Genomic DNA, 20212 nt, shown 5'->3' on the forward strand with positions numbered 1-20212 from the left:
TGGGTTTGGTTTGATCTTTTGCTTGCTATAAGTAGGGATTAAGGGGGGATTTCTAGGGTTATGCAAGATTTGAGTTTTCTCTTAGCCTCCTTAGTTTCTTTCTCTTGTTTTTATAGGGTTTGTAGTGGGAGACCTTGTCCTTCTCGAAGTGGACAAATTGTATCTTGTTTTCCATTGGATTTTGAATGCAAAGGTTTTGTTTCTTCATCTCATCCCTCTTGTGTTGATTTTTTCCTTGATTTGGAGGAGAAATCTTTTCTTTGAAGGAGCATTAGGGCAAACCCAAACTTGGGAACCCTAGGGCTTATCAGATTCCTTCGTCGGTAAACCTGCCTAAAATGTCTATCGATGGCCTCATCAGTTTAGCTTTTTTTTACTTAAGGGGTTTCACAACTAAGGCGTCTAACTCATTCAATTTTCTCGCTTGCGTCTTCTTTGTCGAAGGTAACTCTCAATCTTCTTGATTTCCACTCGATTATCCTCACATATCTCATGTTCTTATCATTGAGTTGTCGCATACACTCTCCTTTAGGTCGATAAAGTCCATCCACAAGATGTTGAAGGCGTCCTCTAAGGTTCGGCACTCTCCAACTTTGTTGTTGCTTGTCGAAGGTAATACATTTAATAATACAGAACTAACGTAATATTGATCATGATTCTTCATTCTTGTTTTAGACTTCTCATTCAATTAACATAGAAAAAATAATTGTGTTCCAAAAATAAGCTTCATTAGGTCGATCTTCGAAAGTCTCTATTTGTTTAACAAAGTCTCACTTTTTGCAAATCCGATTCTTGTTTTTGTTTTACAATATTTCATTATTATATAAACTCTCAATAACTATCTTTTTTACTTGTTATGGTAAATTAAAAATATTACATCCCACTAATCCCATATTTACTCTATAATTATATGTTGAAAAAAGAATGTGACTTTTAAACCTCATAATGAAAACTCACTTTTGATCTTAACAAAAGTATATTATAAGTAAAAACACTTCCATTCCATTTCTACCAAACAAAGAATCTGTGTCTACGGTGACAGATTTAATATGGTGTTTGGATTGTTAGTTTTGCATTGTATTTAGAGCACTAATGTTTGTTCAAATTATTCATGTCGGTCCTTTGATTCATTTTTAGAAGTTTCAACATGTTTTGTTAAAAGTACTTTTCTTTTATTCCTTCAATTTTTTTAAGAGAATAGTAAGCTCTAATGGTGGCGGAATTAGGAGTGATAATGGTTCAACAAAGTCGAATATGGAAGATTAAAAACATTTGTGAAGTCATATTACAAAAATAAAAAAAAATCTTCTTAAGGTGGTGATAATATTGCATTTAAATGCAATTAATGTAATGCCACTAATAAAAGATCATACTCCATAGTTAAAGCTCATTTGTTAGAATTATTAGTCATGGAATAAAGATTTGTCCTAAAATAAGTTATTCATAGTTGACTGAATTGCAAAAAAAATTTAGTGAAGTTGAACAAAGGATAAGAACTCTTCCTAAAGCGATAGCATTGTCAAGTACCCATGCTTCATGTCCTTCCTCATATTCTTCAAATTAAGCTGATGATGTTAATGTCATTTAATGATCATATAGGATAAAGGAATAAGAATATTAGAAGTAAAATCTGTTGGAGATAGTTCTTTGGATAAAGCATTTAATTTGCAAATGAAAGAGCAATTTGGAGGAATAACAAGAATGTTTTATTCAGCTAGTCTTCCTTTTAATCATGCAATGAATCCTCACTACAAGAATGTATTTACTTATGCTTGCAATAACAATCTAGTAGGTTATGTGCCATCAGGATATAATATCATTAGATCAAAATTACTGTAGAAGAAGAGGTCAAATATTGAGAAGTTATTTTAACCAACAAAAAGTGTATGGAAGGAGAGAGGTGTTAGTTTGATTTGTGATCGATAGACAGACTTTCAAAGAAGTCCAGTCATCAATTTTATTATCATGACCCGGCCCAGAGGTTCGAATTAACGAGACGGGAACAGACGATCAAACGGTTGATTAAATTTCATTTGTCCCACGCCCGCGTCCGGCCGGCTTGTTCGATGTTGTTCACCAACTCGCAATTTGCTCGCCTTCTTATTGATTAGGGCCAGTTCAACTGAACAGTTCCAACCGATTCTTACATTTATGGTTGTAATAGAGAACTATACAATGCTCATTAAAGTTGTCAGCAATAAAAGGCAGTATAAAGATAATTTTTTTACTTCTAATTTGATCAGAGGTAATCAAAATGGTTGGATCATTAAATATCATTTAGGGTATAACTGATAAAATACTTATTTGTAAAGCAGCAGACCTACTTGTGGAGCAAGCATATCTTCACATTTTTTTAAAACCATGTGTTGTGCATACTCTAAATTTTATTGTAAAGAATATTTGTGCAGCTAAGAATACTGAGGCAAATGAAATCACTTATAATGAATGTTATTAAATCACAGTGATTGCAAGAGATGCAATTTTAATAAAAAAAAAAAACTTAATGAATCACTCAATAAGACTTTCTATGTTTAAAAATTTCTCAAATTTAAGGATGCTTACAGTAGTTGAAACTTGTTTTACCTCAGTTATAATTATATTAAGAAGATTTAAATAAATGAAAAATGCACTTTAGTTTTTGATGATCAATAATAAGTGATCTTCTTATCGAGAACATGATATTGGAAAAGTAATATATGTAAAAGAAAAAATATTAGATGATTTTTGGAGGAGTGATATTAAGTGCATTTTAAGTTTTACCGGTCCAACTTATGAGATGTGAAGAGTTGCGAATAAGATAGGTCATATTTACATTTGATTTATGAGATTTAGGATTTCATATTGGTCGAAGTAAAAGAGATAGTTTAGATATTTAAAAAAGTCACATAATAAAGACTCAAAATTTTGGAGTGTTATCTATACTATTATGAAAGATAGGTGGAGCAAAAGTAACACATCTCTACATTGCTTAGCTCACTCTATAAATCAAAGGTTAATTTAAACATATATTTTGAGTCTCTTTTTTATTTTTTTATATTCTTTGAAGATATTTAAGTAAAGAATGACTTTAATAGGACCCTCAATAAGTTTCTTCACAAAAAGATTTAAAATTTTAAATATAAAGAATGCATGCTTAAAATGTTATTTATCAAATGAAGAGTGAGAAAAACAATTAGTATATAGCTTGCTAAATTCTTTGGTTATTTAGAAGATTTTGGTGACCAAGGGCCCTTGCGTGAGAGGAGGAGAATAGATCCAAAAATGTGATGGTTGATTCATAGAACTTTCGAACATCTACTTCAAACAATTGCTATAAAACTTCTTTGTCAGGTTTCATCCTCTTATTTTTATGAGAGAAATTGGGGCAAATACATTTTCATTCAATCAATGAAGAGGAACAAAATTACTCCACAATGAGCTGAAGATTTAATTTATGTGCATATCTCTTTTATCAAAAAAGACTCCAATTTATATGACAGAAGATAAAAAGATGTGGGATGTTATTAGAGATGGGTTTGCGTCCCTTGATGATATGGGAATGTTTAAGATTGCAAATATTTCTCTTGAAGAGCTAGAATTTAAAGTTATGCTATTTAGTGATGATGATATTGAAGGTCAAAGAGAAACCTCTGAAGAAGCTAATCCTATCATTCCTTTTACTAAATAATTGAAGCTTCATCTGGTACTAGATAGTTTATGTTTATGTTTTTCATATTATACTAGACATTTTAAGCTTATAGTTTTTTTTAAATATAATAAGATACACAACTAATTATAATATTGATTTATTATTTTTTTGTCATTCTTAAAATTGTGTTTTAATTGTTTTCTTAATTTTGATGCTTTATTTAAAAATTACAATTTCATGGTATGCATCGTACCCGTGTCCTATATTTTCAATAATTGATTTGTCTCATGTCATTGTCGTCATGTCCGAGTCTGTGAAACATAGCAACACTATAGTGTTGTCATAAGCTTATTTTTAAACTACACTTAATTTTCCTTGTTTATGTTGCTTCAATCGTTCTCCATGATCATGTGATCAAAGTTTCATCCTAGTTCACCGTCAATATAAGCAAGGATGGTTTCCTATGAATTTTTTTCCATATGAAGCCTAACCTAACATGCACATTAATGAAAAGGTGAGAGAAATATGGACAAACGGGAATTACATTGATACAATTAGCTAAGGTACTATTTTCCTTATCAAGATTTAAACCCACCTATTACTTGCAAACATCACTGAACTTATGACCAATTTGACAAGGATTGGAGAGAATTTGTTGCATTTCATTCCAACATTTATTATTCATATAATCCTAATAACACTTCTAATAGGAGATCTACAAAAGAAAATAATAAATAAGTACAAAATAATTACAATAGTCCACATATTGATGAGTAGATAGTAATGATCTCACATATCAATAAGATAACAGAAGAGGAAAGTATGAGGACAGAAATCTTGGTGAGTGTGAGTCCCAACGTGTAAAAATTAACAACAAATAAATGATGATCACTCATAATGTCTGAAACTGTCCTAGGAAATCCTATGATGAGAATATCAACAAGTTGCACGTGTAAAAATAAAGTACAAATTAGATCACTATCAAGCTGCTCGTTTATAAAGTCAATATGTTTTGTACAATCATGTTGCACAAGATTACATGCAATATTGGTGGCTGAATTGTTGTCACAATAAAGCCTCATTTCTTCTTTTAAATATCCAAAATAACTGGTAATTATGGGAAAAAAATCAATATTGGAGAGCCTGATGAAATTTTCATACTCTCGACATGGTATCATCATATCACAACAAAAAAGCATAAGGCATGTTGAAAGAGAAGAGTAAATTAGGGTGCAAACTATCGAGAGCTCAGTCAAATTTAATCAAAAACTTGAAGATGCTCCAAAAGATGCAATAGTGGAAAAAACCTCCTAGCAAAGATTGTAGCATATTTAGTGCTTAGTAAGAATAAATGAATAACGAGGCTTAATAAAAAAGAACCTAAATATTTCTTATTGAAATCATGATGAGGTTTTTAGCTTTGAAAACACCAAAAAATTTTAAATTCAATATGTTCCCTTAAACAAACGAAGAAAGCATTAGTTGAATGTGCCCGAGCCCAACATAATTCAGGGCACACAACCACAAAGCCAAAACCTTGCAATTAAGAAACTAAGATATATTACAAAGAAGAGTCATCTATTTAATTTTAGTGTTAAAACCTATTCAAATGAACAGGCAAAGCTGGTTCATTAGAATCCCAAATAGGTTCATTCGTGTAAAGAGATGCAACAATGCCGCAATTTTACATCTCTTACAGAGATGTGAACGAGCATGCAAGAGAGAAAGAATTAAAAGGGTGTTTGTGTGACTCTCATTCAATGTAGAGAGGAAGAAGAAACAGGGTTATGCGATTTCGTTCAACTGAGAGCAATATGGGGAGCAAAGAGGAATAAGAAGAGGGGGTTGGTCTTTGCAAATTTCACTTGAAAGATAGGAAAAAAAAGTGTGATAATGTTCGACAAATAGAAAGAGAGAAGAAGCAAGGCTGTTCACCTTCGATCTTAACTTTGACGATGTTTAACACCTCTTAAGATGTCTTCAATGATGTTCACCACCTATGGCATTGTATTCGATGATTTTCATGTTGTATTTGGTGTTTTCGATGTCTATTTTGAAAGGACGGCTAGAAATTCATTCTATAATTTAGAGGTAAATTTAACTATGGTTTTATAAACCTAATTTTAATTTCTTTTAAATATTAAAGAAATTTTCTATCATGAAGTTAGAGTAGGATAATTGAGTAAAAGTTTTGATTGTGATAGAGTTGACATAGAATTTATTCGACGACAATTTAAAAAAAAAAAGATATTGGCAAAATACTCATCTTAATTTCATTATAGAAGACATCAGAATTTTCAATTAAAAAAAAAATCTTTCAAAATGTATAAGCCCCAACTTGAGGTGAAAATTAAGAAGAAATTATATTAGAAGTTTGCAGTGTAAAAAATAAGAAAGTTGAGATATAGTGTTTGTACACATAGATAATAAATATAAAAAGAAATTTTAAAGTTCAATTTTTTTAACAAATTAAATTGATAAGAATTCAATTCATGTATATGTATGAATATAGGTACTCAATAGGTGGAGTTTAAGAATTAAGAAAAGCAAAATCGTGGTGGGCGGATTATATCTATTTTATAGTAATTTCCATTATTTCTATGATTTAAAGCATTTAGTCATTTACTGAGATGATCTTTTACATATCTACTTGAAAAGAATAGTAATAATAAGGATTTATTAACCGAGTTCTTTGGAAATTATATATGTATAAGATGGGGGTGAAAACTACAATGTTTTATGGCATATAGAATGTTGGGCATTAAAAGAGAAGCATAAAATTAAATGAAGTTTTGCAGGGATAAGGATACTTAGGTTAATGAGCAATAGGGGTGTCAAAACAGGTTTTCAGGTTGGGTTCGAGTTAAACCCGAAATTGAACCGCTTTTAACACGTCTAGCCCAAACCCGACCCATTTGTCCAAACGAGTTAAAAATCTAGACCCGAATGGAGGAGTCAATATATGACACGATCCAAAAACCTGACCCAAGCCCGACCCATAAATTCTAGGATCAAGTCAACCAGTTTAGCAAACGAGTCGAGTTCGAGTTGAATTTTTTAACCTGATTAACATATCAAGTTGGGTTAACATAGGAACCTGGAAACAAGTTGGTTGCTTCTCGCCTCGCGGCCCCGGCTGTCGTGCTTGCCCCTGTGTCAGTGCCTGTGCTCGTGCTAGCACCCGCACCCGCGTCGCCCTCATACCCAAGCTCACGTTCACCCACTCACTCTCGTGGCCTCGCCTTTGCTCTCGCTCGACATTTGCATGGTCGCACTCTCGGTTAGCGGGTTGAATCAAGTTAAATTGGGTTAGAAGCATGTCAAGTTAGGGTATGGAGTTGTGACCAGTTTAGCTAATCGAGTTGGATCAATTGAAGGTGGGTTGATTTTGGGTTGGACTCGAACCCGACATGGCATTAACTCAACTGACATTACCTTACACTCTAACACGCGAGTGCAAGCAGGCAAGCAAGCAAGCAAGCGGGCGAGACCATGAGGCCACAAGGGGAGCGGGCAAAGCGCGAGTTACACGGGTTGTCTTCATCGTGAGTGAACTCGAACCCAACCCGATATATCAATCGGATCGAAAAATTAACCCATACCTGACCGTTTATTAAACGAGTCGACTTGAACCCGAATTTTTTTGGTCAATCCTCATCGTGTTTTCAGGTTGTGTCATATATTGACACCCTTAATGAGTGGCTTTACATTTAGCAATACAATGCAAAATGAGTATATAGGTGAAAGGGTTGAAGTTGCTCCAGTGATAGATAAGATTAGAGAGAGTCGCCTTGGAAGTTTTGATCACAAAAAATATCAGTCTTTCGATGACCCTGTTAGAAGAGTAGATGTATTAGATTTGACCTATATTAAGAAAAGTAGAGGTAAGCCTAAAAAGACCTGGTTAGAAAATATTAAAAATGTCATTTTTTATATTTAAATGAGAATTTGACTCTTAATAGGACATAATGGAACAAAAGGATTCATGTAACCGACCCCACGTAGTTGGATAAAGGCTTGTTATTGTTGTTGTATTGGAAATTATATATGCATAACTCAAAATGTAAGTATGAGAACATAAATGAAAGAAATATGATTAAATGAAACATATGTCGATGTTAAATAAAGGAATACACTCCATTATGAAAATGGCTAGGTACACAATGTACCCCGCACACGAATGAAAAAGATTAGATAAGGAAAAAAAGGTGAAGATAAATAATTATGTCTTAATTGGTACAAACTTTAAACTTTGCTCTTATGATGGACAATATATTAAAAGATAGGATTCAAAAATTTTAGTATAAAAGTGTTATCTTCTGTAAAATAATGTTGTTTTTTTATCTTACCAATCACTGATATTCAATTTCTAATATATCATGTATGATGATTATTTAGAATGACTCATATGCATATTTATTTTTATTTATTTTAAATTGTTATATTATAGAATCGTAATTAACTACTGAGTTTGATGTTTGAAACTCAATCCATTAAATGAAATATTTTAGATAAGGCTCCTGTAGAGTAAATATTTTAGAAGGTTTTGTATATAAACTAAGAGGAGCGAATGTGAATAGGTGTGTAAAGATGATATAAATCTGATTCCGGTTCAATATTTTAGAAAATTTTGGACTAGAGTTGAATTGAATATGGTTTAAATTATAATGAATAATTAGTGGTCCTTTGTAAATTTGAGAAGATATTTCATTTAATTATATTAGTTGTTGTTTGAAAGAAATTTAACTACCACCTGACCGTTTGTTCAAAACAGGGTATTCCAAGTACTCGGGGAAGGTTGTGACTGATAAAACGTGCACCATTTGTGCCACATTCACAATAAAGTTTTACAACTTAAGTTGTTGATTTGATGCAAGGTCATCAATAGCATTAAAGACTCTTACATAGACTATGATGCACATACACTTTTTAATATCAAAGTATACAATGTAACACGCATAGTATAAGAGGTGCTCGACAAGTATCACCATGTCGAACATGACGTTGACATTTTCTATTTAAAAATTAATAAATAAATGAACGACACACATATCAAACATGTGTCATGGTTAAAATGAAATAGCGATAGTAAGAATGGAGAAAATGTGGAAAATCAAAGGCTAATAAAAGGCTTTTATTATTTAATAAGACAATTGAAATAAGTTTTTAACAGATAACTTTATTTAAAATTCCTTTTTGCAATGTTAATTTTATAAGACACATGGAGAAAAAGGATTCATGTAGCCGATCCAACGTAGAGGGATAAAGGCTTGATGTTGTTGTTGTAATGTTAATTTTATATTTATTTTGTAAAAAATACAAACTAATTTATTACAAATTAGACTGTATGCATGTCATATTTGATTAATTTGTGTAGTGATTATACCGACTTTAAATATATATATATATATATATATATATATATATATTGTCGACATGTCAAACATATATCCGTAATCTTTATTTCAATCATAGATGTATAACATGTTCATGTTGTATCATACCCGTATCCCCATATTTGTATCAATGCATCATAAAACAAAGATGATATTCTACAAATCTTTATTACATATAAATCAATGTTTTATCTACTAAAAGGTTGCATTGTTCATTTCTACAAAGTGTTACTTCAAGGACATCAATATATTTATCTAATTTATTATGTCTATTTATATCTTTTATTATCATTGTAAAGGCTTGTTATCATTTTGTTTAGTAAAGCTTTAAACGTCCTTTTGTGAATTGACCCATTTGAATATTAAGGCACATAAGAGTATTGAGCTTAATCCCACACTAATAATTTGAAAATATGTTGGTGTAGAAATATCAAGTGATTGGCTCTTACATGCAGGTTTAAGTTTGAACATTGAAAAAGGTTTTAATTGTTGGTGTATCAATCCTAACTATCATCCTCATTTAGTTCACACTCCAAAAAAACTGTATAAGAGTTGATGACCCAATTAGGATTGAGTGTATCGTACAATTTTGTAGCTCATATGATTCATTGATACCTCCTACCATTGTTGAATAAAATTAAAGAACATGCGTCTCCTACATGTCAAAGTGTGATTGTGAGAGATTTAAGTATAAAATACTTGATAATGTTGAAAGGCCTCCATTTAAGACGGAGGTTAGAGGGTGGTGATGATCAAGATTGAGAGCTTTCGTATGAGGGAGAGAACATTAAGACACATGCGAATATTGGGTTGTAGTTGCACAAAAAATAGTTGAAAAATATAATGTTGCATATAGATCAAGTGGTTAGCCCTCACTTATGAGCCTAAAATTTTGAGCTGAAAATAAGTTCGAACAAAAAATATCATAAATAATTTTTGATTCACACTTGCTAACACTATATGTGAGAGTAGATTTTGCTTCCGTTGCAAAGAACTTGCATCATAGGGCTTAGTACATTCTTTAAAGCAATTCACAGAAATAACAAAACTTCTAGGTCAAATATAAGCTTGTGGCAGTTAACGAAAAACTTGTGATAGAATTAACAAATCCTTAAACTCAAAAACAAAGCAAGTAAATGGAGTCACTACTAGTTTTACATTATGGTAATAATTTTTTTTTCAAAATGAATTCTTTTGATAACCTAGTTTAATTATAAAGGAGGGTTTTTGAATGGCAAATAAACATTGACATAGCCATATATGAGAACGCCGTATAATTTGAATCTAATGGCATCAAAGATATACATCTTAATAGAGAAATTACAAGCAGAGGAAGACGGTTTTTGAAAAAAGAAATGTTATATTTGTAAAGAGGAGACAAATACTAGAATAATACATGTATCTAAATATCCAAAGCAATTCTTCCCAAATTTCACATTTAGGACACCTAAGCATCAATATTCTCTAAACAACAATTAAGATTTTAAATCCAGCATGAATTTAATTGTCATTATTACACAAATGGAAACGGTATTTAAGCATAAGAGAACGCATTAAAAAGTAGTTACTTGGGTAAAGAAAAAAGGCAAAACATGTCACCAAACAACATGCAACAGAAATCATCACCACCAACTAAGAAATGAGTAAAATAATTCCTCATCTCATAAACATCAACATACCATTGTGTTTTGCTCCTCCTTAACACGCATCAAATAACTCTCTACTTCATCTCTGTTTCTTGTGATTTTTTCCTCACAGTTTCTTTCGATTTCCTTAATAAGTTTGTTTGCCTGAAGTTTTAGACAGTTCAAGATAGACTACTTTCATACCGCTTGAAGATCTATATGTGGAATTCAGAAGATCTAGAAAACCTTTTCTTTTTCCTCAGCAACAATCACCTCCTTCTCAGCCTCGTACTTCTTTCTTATCTCATTGATAGCCTGCAATTTTCCAAAATTATATTTTAAGCAGGACAAATTTATTCCATATTCTTTGTAGGGCCATTACAAAGATCAATACCTGATCATTTTTCTGGTAAAGTTCCTTCAAATGCTTAGATAATTCAACCTGTTTGCCTTCAAACATCATGTCATACTGCTTTTTTGCTTCAGCGAGTTTACACTCTGCTGCAGTAAGTGCTATCTGGACCTAAAGGGGGCCTAATATCTCAGAGAGATAAATCAAAGCAATTGAACTAAACAAATGTGAAAGCATATAGGAAGGAAAATGGGCGGTCCAAAAAAAAAGGGTAAATTAAAATTAACAAGTATAGTGCTCAACATGATGAATGGAGAAAAAATTCATAAGAATGATCCCAAATAGTTGATACAAGACAAATGATGATGATGATGAGATGATAGTAGAATATGTTTGCTTTGTTATGTTATAACCTTAGATTGTTGTTCTTCCTTCTGTTTTTCTCTTTCTTTGAAACTAATTATAAGCTTTTCCTTCTCATCCAAAACACCACGAAGCTCGCTGATTTTATTTCCTAGTGAGTCTGCATGCTTTTCATGTTTTATTATCTCATTATGCAATGCTTCTGTTTCTTCAACCTTCTCTTGTAACTGACGTTGCATCCTACATTCAGTATTGTGATTCCCCAACTCAAGCTTAGAAATTATCTGCGACAGCTCTTGCTGAAATTTTAAACAATGGAGATCAGAAGGCAACACGCAATAATTAATTGCTCAATAAAAGTTTGAAGATTACCATTCTGTTCTCGGCAACACAAGAAACTTCTGATAAATGTTTAACTTTGCCTTCTAGTTCAGTGGCCAGCTTTTCCAGTTCATTTTTCTTTAAAAGAAGTCCACCAACTTCAGATTCCAACTTGCGTGCTTTATCTTCAGCTAAGCGACATTCATCAGCATGTTGCACCATAACAAACTCCTGCGCTTTCTGCATCTCAATGATCCTATTAGTTAGCTGGTCATTGAGCAATTTAAGGGAATTATTTTCTTCCATGATATTCAACAATTGTTGTTGTAGTTTATCAAGTTTTCCTTGATTACACTTAGCAGTCAAAATCTTCTCCTGGTGTATCAGCTCATAGTATGTTTTGAAGGAAGAGATCAACTTTACAACATTATTTGATATGGCCGAAGAATCCTTATCCAGTTGGGATATTTTAATCATCAAATTATGGATAATTTCTTCAAGATTCTTGATTTCTAAGCATGAGTTCCCTATCTGCTGCTTCAAAGCTTGGTTATTGCACTGCAACATATTGTTCTCCCTCTCCAAATCATCCTTGGTAAAATTCAAGGTCCTAAGGATTCCTTCTTTAGAAATGAGCTCATGTTGCATAGCCTGTAGCTGAGAATGAAGAGTGTCCATGTGCTGTTTACTTTGTTCAACTGCATCTTCTAACTCCTTGATTGTAGAGCCTGCATTTACAGTAAATGTGAATATTTCATACTGCTAACTAATAAGGGTGTCAAACCAGGTTGACGGCTCGGATTTGGTTCTAACCTGAAATTGAACCAACCCGAACTAAAACTGTTTAATAAACCAATCAAAAACTCTAACCCGAACCCAACCCACTAGCAACCTGAATGACCTAAACACAACCGTTAGCCCATTTTGGTTAAAAAAAATTATAACTTAAAAAACTTTTTATAACTTATTACTATAAAATTCAGGATATTTGATAAAAAAATAAGATTATACCTACAAATAAACAATTTAAGGAAAAAATATATTAAATGGGTCATTTTCAGATCAAAAAATGGGTTTGTAGGTCAACTCAAATCTGACCCGTTATATAAACAGCCCAAAAAAAGCTCAGTCCAAACCCGACCCGTTTATTAAACAGGCCAACCCGAATCCAGATTTTTTTTGTCAGGGTCGGATCAAGTTGATGCATTGGGTCATTTATTGACACCCCTACTATCTAATATGATATGTAAAAGAAAACTTGTGCAGTTAATTTAAAGTGCTCATTAATGTTATTTAATAGACAATATATGATGCAAACTAAAAGATCAAAAATCAAAGAAAAACAATTTTGTAGATTCATCCTAACTAATCTTATATCCTCCAAAACCATGTTGTAGGACAAGTTGGAATAATTTTGAGCGTTGAAAAGATGTTTCTCCTTGGTTATTCATGCCAAAAATTAATTACATTATGACTAACTATTACTTATCATTAGCAAAAGAGATTGCAAGTTTAACAAAGACAATAAATTAGTATTTTTATACGAAAACAAGCGTGACAAAACATATAAGATGATATCACACGGAAAAATGAATAGAAGCAAAGACAAAAAAAAAAATTAAATTACTATGATGAAAACTTAACAGATCGTTAAATAATGATGATAATGAAAATTGCTTGCACAAACAATCCTTTGTCGGGGTTGTAAAATTTCATCTCCAAGGGATGCGTTCACATTCAAGTGATCTTTACTTGAGTGGAAGAGAACACAACCAAATGCAATCGACTAGTTTCATTCATTTCTTCATGACTAGGATGGTCTAAAGGAAATCATATATGTACTAAAGGACACAAGTGTCAACTATGATCATTGGAGAAAGCCAATAAAGGATGGTGGAGAGGTTACAAATAATGGTAGATAAGTCGGAAAAAATGGTGAAATCAAAAGATCATTTTGGTTCCTTTTGAAAGGACTTCAAGGACCAAAATGATCATTTAGAATTAAGGTACCATTTTGGTTATTTTCCTATTTTGAAATTTAAGCCATAGATATTGCTAAACTTGCTTTATTGAGAATTATAGTCGAAGCTTAGATCTTATAGCATGTACGAGTTTTGAACAAGAACATTAAATGAGAAAGCAAGAAAAAGGATGATTGATCAAGAGAAGAAGACGTGAATTTAAACATGGTTAAACAATAAATTCAGATGATTGATAAAACATCAAACAAAGGTGTATTATTAACTTCCTTATTAACAATCTTTATAGGAGAATATTTTTTTAAATTGTTGATGAGTAAGCCTTTGTTAAAGATGCAACTCTGTTATCCAAAATGCTTGATGAAATTATTGAAGAGATGGCATTATTATTTAAGTGGTCACAAATAATGCAAGTATATACAAGATTGCAAGGATTGTTAATGGAGAAAATGAAGCATCTTAATTAGACTCCTAGAGATGCTCACAGTCATGATTTGATGCATGAGAATCTAAGAGAATTGTAACAATATAAATATGCTTTACTTCAAGCAAAAAATAGTGAGCAAAATTTATTTACAACCATTTATGGGTGCTGAGATTAATGAAGAAGTTCAGAAATAAATAAATTATTGAGCATGTCATTACAAGATTCACCATAACTAATAAATTTTACAAAGATTCAAAGAATTGTGACAACCTTTAAAGACCATGTTTAGTTTCAAAGAATGGAAAAAAGTTCATGTGCAAAACAATCTCAAGGAAAACAATCGAAAAAATTGTAGTGAGCTTCTATTTAGCGTGGTGTTAACTATACTTTTAAAATCATAGATCCTAAAGTAAAGGTACTGAAAATGATTGATGGTAAAAGGATCTAGCAATATGATTCATGAAGGGGTGAATAAGTCAAAAGAAGAAATAGTAAGAGAAGTAGGAGGCAAGAAGTCATCTGCAAATAGTTATAGAAAATTATAAATCAAAAGTGGGATCATCAGTTATATCACAATTTGCAATTATCACATATTACTTGAGCCTTCAATTTCATTATGACAAGGACTTCTATGTAGATAAGGAAACAAACTAATTTATATGTGTTTATAGACAAGCTTGTCCTTGAGGCGAAAATCTACAGGCTAATGATCAACTCAAATATTTTAATTTAAAGAATAAAATGTTTGATTTCAAAGTAGCCCAATCATACTATAAAATAGGCTCTCATGATAAATTTGCATGTGCTTATAATTTATAACTAAAGTTTTACGTTTAATGTTCCTAGATTTATATATTTTAATCATTTATTTTCATTATAATCAAGAACATTTGTGACAATAATTTGTAGATGACATAGTTAAACTTAAAGCATTGATAGTCAAAGTTCTTAATCTTATTTGTTCAACATCCAAGTAAGAACGTAATTGGATAAAATTCAACTAAATACTTGATCGTAGCCGTCGATCTCCGGCGTCTCCTGATTGTACACATGTCAAAAAATGCTGACGATGTCCTCATCAATTACCCAATTGGTTCATATTATATTCAATAAGAAATTAAAAAATCGATACCACAAGTTATAAAGACAACAAAATTGATGATAAAGAAATTGATCCTTTTGAGTGTTAATGATATACAATTGGGTTGAATAAATAGGTCACAAAATTCATGAAGGGTTTTAAGTTGAAGATGAAAGAATTGTCTTAAGTGATGATGTGAATGAAAGAATTCGCTTTTTTTTTTCCTTATTACGTGATTTATGAACTAAGTTAATATGTTAAAGACTTATGCATTTATAAATTCCCTTTAATTTTATTATTCCCTTTTTTGAGGTTTACACCTAGATTCACTTGAGGCTTATGCAAGGCAAAACGTCTCAAATCCTGTTTTCTCCTTCTTAAACATTACTTTGTAAGCCAACTAAGTCAACTTATGGCTCAACATGAAACATAATTAGAAACGACCAAAAAATACATAAGGACTCAAAATACTCCACAACACCTCATCATACATAAAAAAGCACATACATACTCATAATATAACATAATAGATCTTACATACATGAATCTAAAATCATGACATACTAAACTAGCTCCAAAATGCATCCTACATCATCCTCCAAAACTTCGAATAATTCAAAACTGTCAGATGAAGCCTAAATACATAAGAGTGCAAATGAGGGAAAGCTGTCGCAACTACTCCAAATCATACGTGATCCTAAATAGAGAAGAGATCTCTCAAGTAAAAAACTCATGATCTCTCCATCTCACAAGAGATTTTAATCGTTCACATGATAATAATAATAGCAGCAATAGTGATTAAAATATAATCCACAACTACTCACTGCGTGTTAAGAAAATTACAATGGAAATATTTTCATGATGTAACATCAAGTCTTACACACTCAATGCTAGAAAAAAATCTAGTATCCCACATAAGGTCAAATTCATATGCATTAATGCTTATCTTCCTATCAAAATCATATAATCCAACTTTTATAACAGTCACTATTCAAAATATTCTTAAGGATGATCGGATCTCATTCTTATCAACAACATATCTCCCTAATTGAAGTTAAAAAAACAACTCTTTATATAATTAACAATAAAATTTTTATTGTCATATAGTTAGCTCGTATTGAATTTCCTGATGAGAATAATTTAAGCTGTATGCAACAGATGATGCAAACTCACTTTTAAAATGTAAAAATGTAGACTCGATAATGGGAGTGTCCAGATAATTTCCATTTTCAAATATCCAGATATTAGATCAATAAAATTCCTAAATGAAGAGAATTCCATAGGACTTTCATAAGAACATAGTTCTTGAGACTCAATAGAATTACTAAGAGGCTGTTCAATATTAAGGGTGCTTAATTCACATTGAACAACTGCTAATTATATTTTTACCAAGGTGTCTTTTCCATTTTAAGGCCAAGAATGAAACTAAACTCATCAATCTCATTCCCATATTGTTGTTGTTGTGTACCATCAATAAGGATTCAAGGGAGATGAGTAGATTCTTTAATGACTATAGGAACTAGGGTGGGGTGCGTTAGTCAGATTTAGTCGAACATAGAATTTGGTTTGCATGTATATGATTTTGGGTTCCAGTTGAAATAGGCTTAAAATTACTAAATACTATAGGAACTAGGGTGGGGTGCGTTAGTCAGATTTAGTCGAACATAGAATTTGGTTTGCATGTATATGATTTTGGGTTCCAGTTGAAATAGGCTTAAAATTACTAAATATTATTTCAACACTAGCAATAATGCACTCATTTCTTCTTTTACCATATGTGAATGACTCATCCTTCTATTTTTGCAATGTATTCATAAATTATAATCGACATATAATCTAAAATAATCCTCTTTGTGGCTAGGATTATATTCTCTTGAAAGAGGTCATGATTTATAGCCAACAAGTTCTCGTAGACCTTGATTTATAATAAGTGTTTGGGCCATTCCCATATGGCCTTAGATAAGGTTCATGCTGATAAAAATATCCACTAAAATATGTCATCGGGGCAAAACAATTCAACAAGTTTCAAAAAAAAATTGGGTTCAAAGTTAGATTTTTTATTAGCAAGTCTCAAATTGTGCTAATTTTGAAGGTTTATAAAGGAATTTAAAAATGTTCAGAAGGAAAGTGGAAAGTTGCAAACAACATCAAGCTAATGAAAATCAACTACTTGAAAGCAAATACTGAATCAATATGGCAAATATAAACAGAAAAATTCAAGATATAAATTTTATAAATGATATGTGCAAGTGTATGACTTTTAAATGATACGAATCAACTTGCCCTAATATCAAATATGATGTAGGATTAGTTGGAATGATTTTTATGGTTTTTGAAAAATGAAATTTTCATTGTTTGTTCAAGATGAAACTCAGTATATTATGACTAACTACTAGATTAGATTAACTCAAAATAATAAGCTTAGCAAGATAACATTTTCCACATTTTTATATAAGAGTAGCAAACTAGATAAGATCATATCACAAGAAAGAATGAAGAATAATAGAAACATGACAAAAATGTAATGCCTACAGTGGAAATTTTGACAAACCATTGACGTGATTAATGCTAATGAATATTACTTTGACAAACAATTCTTCATGATTGTGATCTTCCTTCCATGAATATCCCTCTCCAAGGACCATGTTACTCAAACTCGAGATATTTTACTTTGATGGAAGAGAACATAGCAACATATGAACCCAATAATAACTACTTTCATTCATTTCTTAATGCAGAACCATAAAGTGACTTGCATATTTAGTCTAAATTAAAGACAACTATCAATCAAAAATATTCAAAACTAAGGTGCTAGATTCAAAAAATGAGATGGGGAGAGATCAAAAGTAGTCATGGAGAATTCAAAACCTAATGGCCAAAAAAATTGTTTGGCCCGGTGAAGTTTGGATGTTAGGTCTTTGTAATCACCTAGTATAGGAAATACAGGTAAAATATTTCAACAAAACAGATGTATCAAGAAAAAGACATCTTCGAGCTACTCTAAAGCATGGATTTTTCATCTTTTTGATTCCCTTGGAAAGATATTGACCACTAAGATCGACTCCAAGTTGGCAAAAAATGGTGTTAAAACCAAAGGAGTTATTCCAGAATTATCCAATTATAAGCATTCATCATAAGTTCAATTTAGTATTAAACAAAATACTTTTCTTTTAACCATGCCAAATCTAAAAAGAATCTTTCTGAAGGAAGTAATTTTACCTTTTCCTTTTATTACTTCATCAGCAATACAAAGTTCAACCTTGAAGCGATTTTCTGCTTCCTCCTTCTCATGTATAAGTTTGCAAATTTCTTGTTTTCCTACAAAAAGATATTACTAAACACTCTTATACAAAAATCTTAGCATGAGTTCTTCATGCATTTTTTATTCCAGTCCATCACAATCAAAGTTCAATAAATATGACAATAAATGCATAGCCAGAGGAAAATATTAAACTTCTAACCAGATTTTATTTTGTTGTCTGCACATTGGAGTTTTGCGGATAAATCATCAAACTGCAACTTGAAGTTATCAAAAGATTTAGCATTCTCCAAAAGCTTTTCCTCAGTCAACTTCTTGTCTTGCTCAGCTAAGAAAAAAAATGTAGAAATAAACTTATAAATTAGACAATAAATAATCTCCAAGCACACAGAAACCAGCACTTAGCCATACCTGTATCAGTCTGATCAGCTAATTTCAGTACTGCATCACTCAACTGATCACAAAATGCCTTAGTTGAAGATAATTTTGTATCTAATCCATTCCAGAGTTTGGCATCCTCCATCTGCTTCACCTTAAGCATTGCATTTTCATTAACCGCTTCCTGTAGATTGGCCTCTAGAACATGTATCTGCTCTGTTGCTTTCCTCAGTTTTGTATGCTTCAATAACCACATGAAATTCAAATTTATAACATCAGTCGGTTTTGTAGATGAACAGAAATTTTTGTAGCAAGCTGTGTTGCTTCCTAATCAGAAAGCTATGGAGAAAATAAAAAACAATTTTAATGCCAGCCTACATAAAATCTAGTAATTATTAACTATCAGTATCGAATGTGGATGCATCAACTAAACATTGTAGGAGAATGGATGCATCTAATAAAAACATAAAGAAAGGGCATAGAAGATATTAACGTGAGATCAAGATAACAATCACAACAGAAGAACATCCATGACATGGAACAAATACTTTTCAAACAAGTATTTTTTTACCGCCAATTCAAGGTCGGTTTTCACTGAAGCTTGTTCTTTAACCAGCTTGTCTGAAATAAAGCTCAACAATAAAGGAATGGGTCAGGCAATCACAAATTCTCAGGAGAAAGATTTGTAGTGTGAGGATATCGTGCAAGGAAAATGTAAGTACCTGCCGTCAACTTTAGAGTCGTGAAACTTCCATGTGACAGAGAATCCAATGAAGGCCTCATAGTTGCCATCTGAGGGGTTTTTGCTATACCGGCCACGGATCCACTCAAGGATCGAAGTTGATCGAAACTTTTCAAACTGGAAATCCCAAGTTTCTGCATCTCAAAATAGTCACCCACTACGGAACCAAAAACTGCCTCAAGAAACACTTCCCTTCTCTGGAATGGATGGAATATTCAAAGACGGCCTAGGAAGAAGATCTACCTCTGCTCCCTTGGAATACCGTGCTTATCTGCTTATAAACTTCAGATACAGTGGCCTGAAAGCAGGAAATAGGCTTTGAGGAAACTAAGGACTATGCCTTTTGCCTTTAGTCGTCGATAGATCCTTGCAGCAAAAAGAGCCTTGGACAGAAACTTACTACAACCAGACTTGAAATGAAAACCCTCGTAAGAAGAACTACTCCCCTCAGTCGGCCAAACGCAACTATCTCCTGTCAGTCGCCTGAAAACGGAAAAGGATTTTGAGGAACCCGTGAAGTTTCGTCTGGTAAGAGGCTCACCCGAACAACCGCCCCCCGCTGCTCACACATTCGGAGGCGGTGGAGTTGCCATTAGGCTGTATTTATAGGTTGATTCGCTTACGGCGGACGACGGAAAGTTGCGTCTTCCGTACCGTGATA

At 32.2% G+C, this 20212-nt stretch overlaps 1 protein-coding gene across 2 annotated transcripts in view; it reads right to left on the bottom strand.

Annotated features, from left to right (window-relative positions):
- LOC110110368 (synaptonemal complex protein ZEP1) overlaps positions 1 to 20212 on the bottom strand; it is a 38700-nt gene extending 18488 nt beyond the window's left edge. The window contains exons 1-11 of one of the 2 annotated variants that reach the window (XM_020841800.2): positions 19952 to 20212; positions 19532 to 19849; positions 19381 to 19430; positions 18843 to 19050; positions 18634 to 18759; positions 18392 to 18490; positions 11737 to 12413; positions 11415 to 11663; positions 11044 to 11172; positions 10896 to 10964; positions 10704 to 10814 (exon numbers count right to left, since the gene is read on the bottom strand). In XM_020841800.2, coding sequence (XP_020697459.2) covers positions 10704 to 10814; positions 10896 to 10964; positions 11044 to 11172; positions 11415 to 11663; positions 11737 to 12413; positions 18392 to 18490; positions 18634 to 18759; positions 18843 to 19050; positions 19381 to 19430; positions 19532 to 19691 — 1878 coding nt within the window. In that variant the 5' untranslated portion in view covers positions 19692 to 19849; positions 19952 to 20212. Of the gene's footprint in view, positions 1 to 10703; positions 10815 to 10895; positions 10965 to 11043; positions 11173 to 11414; positions 11664 to 11736; positions 12414 to 18391; positions 18491 to 18633; positions 18760 to 18842; positions 19051 to 19380; positions 19431 to 19531; positions 19850 to 19951 lie in introns of those variants that run through there. The other variant, XM_020841802.2, reaches the window with a different exon arrangement.

Source organism: Dendrobium catenatum, unplaced genomic scaffold (assembly GCF_001605985.2).
Source record: "Dendrobium catenatum unplaced genomic scaffold, ASM160598v2 fragScaff_scaffold_853, whole genome shotgun sequence".
Taxonomy (NCBI): domain Eukaryota; kingdom Viridiplantae; phylum Streptophyta; class Magnoliopsida; order Asparagales; family Orchidaceae; genus Dendrobium; species Dendrobium catenatum.